This window comes from Vipera berus (assembly GCF_964194415.1).
Source record: "Vipera berus genome assembly, chromosome: 5".
Classification (NCBI taxonomy): domain Eukaryota; kingdom Metazoa; phylum Chordata; class Lepidosauria; order Squamata; family Viperidae; genus Vipera; species Vipera berus.
The window spans coordinates 82,946,734-82,952,757 of record NC_138207.1 but is presented as its reverse complement, the minus strand read 5'-3'; the positions used below and the strand labels follow the sequence as shown (position 1 = coordinate 82,952,757).

The window sequence follows — 6,024 nt, the reverse complement described above, 5'->3', positions numbered from 1 at the left end:
CGCGCGCGCCTATTGCGTCACGGCTAAAGCGACACAAGGATCCCAGGCTGTCTCTGGAAACGCCTGAATGGGAGAGGAGGAAAACATAAGCTGTACCGGCAGAGCTTGATTTGAAAGAGGCTTTTCTTCCGAATTATGTATGGCCCGTGGCCTCTGTCTATCGACACTTCTGAACAGCGCCGGTTTTCTTAGTAAAGAAAGCTCACCCATCCCCGGCACTGTCGAAGACACCTAAAATGGTCCTCCGGATCCCACCGGAAGTCAGCCGCGGAAGTGGCTGGGAGTTGTAGTCCGAGCTGAGGCTCGGACCGTACTGGAGGCTCGCAGGCGTTGGGATGGGGCGCGGATGAGCAGACCCGCCTTGGAATGCGTAGGGGACGCAGGGCGAAGGGACAGGTAAGCCCTCCGCCCGAGGATCGTCTTCTCCCGATCGCGATCCCCTTTTGACCACCACCAGGGTGTTTCTCTCCGTAAAAATTAAAGGTTCTAGTGGCGTGTTGTAATGATAACCTTATTGTGACTTTGAATGTGCACCAATCGGCATGCATTCGTTGCATACAGCTCTCAAAGGGTCACCACCTCCCATATATACTCCTTGTTCGTGGCCCGCTCAAATTTCACATTGTCCATTTTAGTCTCTAGGGCAGGGGTAGGCAACCTCGGCTCTTTTATGACTCATGGACTTCAACTCCCAGAATTCCTGAGTCAGCATAGCTGACTCAGGAATTCTGGGAGTTGAAGTCCATGAGTCATAAAAGAGCCGAGGTTGCCTACCCCTGCTCTAGGGAGTGAACGATGGCAAACAGGACAGATGGAAATGGGGCTCCATGTGGATTAGCCCTCAAATTCGCTTCTATTCTGACAACCTCGCCTTCTTTCCTTTTTCTGATCCTGACTCTTCCACCCTTTCCTTAAAGAGGCCTTGCTTCTTTTCACCCCTGGAGCATGCTGCCACCGCCACCAACTCCTCCAAAAGCCTCTCTCTCTTCCTCTGGGCCTGCCGACAGCCTCATCCAGTTCCTTCGCTCCATAAGCTCCAGGTCCTCTCTGCCTCCTCTGGAAACAGCCCTGATTTGCAATACAATCCATCACTGGGCCAGCAGTCAGATCTTGCTGCTGGTAGAACAAATTCAAACAGCGCCAACGACTTTTAACGGTCTCACCAACAGTTCCAAAACAACTAGAAACTCACCAAGCCAGCAAAGATTGTCGGTCGTATGTCGTATGTTACCTTAGTTCCACCATGTTGCTCAAACACATTAAAATCTTCCTGATCATGTGGCCTATAGCCCTTACTATCCCTCCCAAAACTATTTGCCTTCAAGAGCCAATGCAGCCGCAGCCATTCCAGGTGCCGCCCTCTTGACTTTTTTTGATCCCATACCTGCTAGTATCCCTTATTGATGTAGCCCAGCCAAGACATCACAGGTGCGTTGTGGGAACTGTGTGGCACAGGAGCACTGAAAAATCCCTGAAAAGTGACATTTATTTACTTAACTGGTGGTCCATAAAGCCTCTTCTTACTACAAGGGGATGCGGCGGTACAGGTACCAAGCTTTTATTGTATCTTCCAATAATCTCACTGGTACTCTGGGGATTTGCACTTAAGGACGGTGGCTTAGTCAGCCTATTCAGCCAGTATGTGATTATCCCTATCCCCAATTTTGTGGATTTATTATTCTCTCTTTCTCACTCCCCCCTCCCTCTCCCCCCTCTCCATTTGAAAGAAGATAAACATTAATTAAAAGAAATAAAAAATATTGAGATAAAATACAATTAAATAAACAAAAAATTAAAAATGGCTAAAGATTATAGTTATTGAATATATCGTTCAGAAGATTAAAAATTGCTACAGTTTAAACTAAATAAGAATATCAAGAGCTATGATCAGCATATAAATCAGCAAATGAGATTTCTCTGCTGGAATAAATGAAGCCTAAGGATCTGTTCTAAATCAGATGTCCTATAAAACAAAAATATGGGCTCTATAGGAACCTAAATTTTAAGTTGGTACAAATCCATATAGTAAGTTGTAATTGAGGAATGGTTTCAGTTTGAACTTAATTTGGCTCTTAGAGTAAGCTTAGGATTCAGTTATTGTAGCCCTCAAAGCATTAGTTCATTATTCTTCCAATAAGGAAATCAAAGAACTTTCCCCACCAACACTCTCTGGTATTTATTACCATCATATTTAATTACTTCATGGATTCCAGCCTGAGTGTCCCAGGGTTACTTACTTCCCCGTTGCAAAAGAAATAATGAAATTCTACTGAAATTGTGAGTTGGCATTTTTTTTGCAAGAATTTGTGAGTGTAAGATGTTGGGGCAGATTGCATCCAATTTGGCAATTGGCCATTGGCGAGACATTTTTTTCCCTATGCCTTTTGTTTTATGGTAAGAGTTGAGTGACTGGTATGACAGAGATGCAGGTCAAGCTGCCGACTCTTCTTTCTCCTTCTAGTGTACTGTCACTCTAATTACCAGTCACGTAGTGCATGACATGCTGAAGCAAGCAGGCTGCTGCAATAACTAGGCATGTTCATCTCAGAGAAGGACAACTTTCCATGGTTCTTATATTCATTCCCACTCTTTCCCTTCCTGGGTGCTCAGTATTGAGATACCCTCCAATGCCTCTCTACTGGTAATTCACAGGCTGCCAACATCAGGATAGAAAACTGGTGGAAGTGAAGGTCCTTTTGTTGTCATTGTCCTCGCTTGAAGTAGCCCTACAGATCTCAGCGAAAGCCAGCAAAGGAAGAAGAACCTGTTGGTAAATATAGCTGTGACTCCCTGTTGAGTTCTGTTAATTCTGCCGTTGTTACCCAAAAACGCTCCCATAACTCAGAAGTAGGTGCTGCATGCACTATGCTTCAACTTAGTGAAGCAGTGGACCTTGGTGTGGGCAAATGTTGTATCCATGTTCTTGCTGATTATTTGTGCATCCATTCAGGGCTGCACAATGAGGGAAGGCTGTTCCCCTCTTCGTAATCCTATATCTCCTCATCTAACCACCTCTTTGGAAGATCCCAGGCCGTCCACCTCTGCTATGGCACTAGAGGAACTGGATAGTCCCAGACGACATGGTAAGCCAGCATCTCAAAAGCTCTTCCACTGGGGGCCACCAGACAGGCCAAATGCCTTAGAGATTTATGCTTTGCCCATTTTGCCATATCTAATGCAAAGGTCCCTCCTGACCCAGTTTAAAGTGAATGTGGAACAATAAAACCCATTATGAACCATACGCCCATTATCGAGTGGGAATAATTTCATGTAGTCATCCAAAGTGTTCATATTGTATCTCACGTAACTTCCATGTTGTGTCACAGGGAAACTACAGAGGAAAGGAACTGAGGCCAGAGATGCTTCAACAGTTCTGACGCCAACATCACAGCCAAAGGAAGGAAGTACCAGTATGGAGGCATTTCGCCTTTCCCTGGAGGATCTCAGAGTAGCAGTCCTCCAGAACTGTAAGCCTGAAGCACTTTCAAATTTATTTTCTTCATGTACTCACTTGACACGGATGCACAGGATTTGCCCCTTCAGCCACACTCTACAAAAATAGCTAGGGACAATATTCCCAGGTTTGCCCTAGCCAAGGGGAAAGAAAGGTGCTTCAAGTCAAATGAATTGACCAATCAAATTCAAGATGAAAGCTCAGACAGAAATGAAGACGTTGAAATCCAGGAGAGAAATCATCTCACTGAACAACTTTATAGCTCCTCTAGATTTGTTCCAAGTCTTAACAGTCCCATTAGATCTGCATAGAGATTGGAAAGGACCAATCTCAGTTGAAATTCCCCTTTAAACTGGCGCCATGCTCACTAAAGCAATGATAGTTCTAAGAGGACATCTTGGGATTCATTTTACTTACCACAGCACCCTTGACAGAGAAAGCACTGAACAGCTTTAACTTGAGGAAGATGCTTCACTGAGATGCCAAGTGTTTCTCAGCATGCTGGCTGAGGAATTATCAGAGTTGAAATCCATACATCTTAAAAGTTGCCGAAGTAGAGAAACACTGCTTTAACCTTTCCTGGTTCTCCTTGGAAATATGGTTTTAATATATCTCTTTCCTGTTTGTTTCCTCTTTGGTAACCAAGAACAGTAATTGAATTTACTGTAAGCTCATGGGATGTGGTACATTCTAAATGGAATCACAACCATCAGCCTTGGTGATATAGTTTCTTACTTTATCTCTCTTTGACCTCTCTTGACAGTGAAAACCATGAACCGTCGTCTTGAGGCGCAGAACAGAAGACTCTGCGCCCTGGAAGAGTGGAGGGCAGAGTCAGAGGCCCATAGAAACGGTTTGCCCTAGCCCTCCACGTTATTCTGTCTTCCACTTGCTTCATTTTCTATTTGTTTTATGTTTTTGCATGTATTTAAGTAAATCTTTTGGTGAAAGGGGTGTGTGTCAAACAAGTGTATTGTCTTATTTTATTCTACTCGTTTCATTTTTTTAAAAAAAATATTAATTTTCTAATTTTACGGTCATAAGTACTTAATAAACAACGTGTTGCCTGGGTCCATTGGTAATTCAGTGGTACATATTAACTTTCTCCGTTTAGTCCAAAACTACACCATCCAGTGCTTCCTTGGTCCTCTCTTCTTCCGGTGGTATGCATTTTTCCACACTGGGCAAATATAGTTCTTGTTACTGTTAATACATATACAATTAAACATATTTATTTTTATTTTATTTTTATTTTAATCCCATTTATATCCCGCCCTTCTCCGAAGACTCAGGGCGGCTTACAATCTAAAGCACAAATCAAATGTGCTTAGCAATAGCCTTCATTCTATGTATATGCCTGCTTATTAGGGCTTTCAGCCCTCCCCCAAGCAGCATTATTACAAAGTCAGCTTATTGCCCCCAACAATCTGGGTCCTCATTTTACCTACCTCGGAAGGATGGAAGGCTGAGTCAACCTTGAGCCTGGTGGGATGCGAACCTGCAATAATTGCAGGCAGCTGGTGTTACTTAAGGAGGCATTAGCCCACTGCTCCACCAAGACATCTTCATCACATTTTTCTGGTATTGTACATAATATTGATAGTGTCAGTTTATAATATCTTTTCTAGCCAAAACATATCTCAGTTGCATTTGCACTAAGGATCCATTTGTTCAATCAATATCCTGATTTTCCCGCTTTTTAAAAATTTTGATTTCCCCTCAGTGTTCAAAGTATCTTTATCGCTTGTAATTTTCTCATAATAGATTATATTTGGGTAACCAAATGCTTTCCTTATTCAAACCCTTTTAGAATTTTCATATTTTCCATCTCATAACAAAATATAATATTCTAGTTACAAATCCTATCCTAATTATAATCTTTTATTAACAGTTATTTTCTTAACCATATTCAAACATTTGTTTAATAGTATAATATCCCATCTAATAGGTCAAAACCTCTATTTTCTTCAGTCTTACTCTAGCTTTCTTCCTTTGCCAAATAACTTTCCAAGTCAGTACATTTGAATCATCAAGTAATTCTTCCTCTCTTTTTGTATATATTGTTTGGAATGAGGAAGAGAATTTGATTGAAATATTTTTGGAAGAACGCTCAATCCATTTATATTCATTAAACAGCCTCCATCTTCAGTTTTTCTTTTCATATCTTGTTTTGTCAGTATTCAGCATTTCTCATAACAGCTTTATCATCTGTTCGATCAGCTCTTCTTCCTTATCCTCAAATGCGTTCTAAGATCTTGACAAGTATGATATCTTTTCCATTTCCGGTGTTACCATTGTATCTTCTAATTTTTCATTTGTCTGTATCTGTCTGTTAATTCCTTCCTTTAGGTCTTCCATCTTTGGATCCATTTCTTTTAATTTTCCTTCTGTTTTCTGGGTTACTAGTTCCTTTTTTGTAGTCATAGTCTGAATTTGTAAGTTTAGATTAGAAAATTGTTCTTTTATCTTGTTTGCGTTATTTTTAGTCTCATCATGAAATAAAACAATTGTCTGTTGGATTGACTTCAACATAGAATTTTTCTGAAATTCATTAACATTTTCTTGTTGGT

General features: G+C 41.4%; 1 protein-coding gene across 1 annotated transcript; it reads left to right on the top strand.

Annotated features, from left to right (window-relative positions):
• Positions 1-275: 275 nt before the first annotated feature.
• On the top strand, positions 276-4,407 carry LOC308668880 (uncharacterized protein). The gene is made up of 5 exons (XM_081329133.1): positions 276-396; positions 2,653-2,770; positions 2,951-3,083; positions 3,327-3,467; positions 4,218-4,407. Exons 3-5 carry the CDS (start codon positions 2,960-2,962, stop codon positions 4,316-4,318), a joined length of 366 nt encoding a protein of 121 aa, XP_081185259.1. The 5' UTR covers positions 276-396; positions 2,653-2,770; positions 2,951-2,959; the 3' UTR covers positions 4,319-4,407.
• The last annotated feature ends 1,617 nt before the right edge of the window (positions 4,408-6,024 follow it).

Bases quoted from the DNA above. Each gene is read 5' to 3' on its own strand.
- LOC308668880 (XM_081329133.1), top strand. From the start codon at position 2,960: ATGAGGGAAGGCTGTTCCCCTCTTCGTAATCCTATATCTCCTCATCTA. The intron at 3,084-3,326 runs GTAAGCCAGCAT...GTTGTGTCACAG, and splicing joins GGATAGTCCCAGACGACATG to GGAAACTACAGAGGAAAGGA. The intron at 3,468-4,217 runs GTAAGCCTGAAG...CTCTCTTGACAG, and splicing joins AGTAGCAGTCCTCCAGAACT to TGAAAACCATGAACCGTCGT.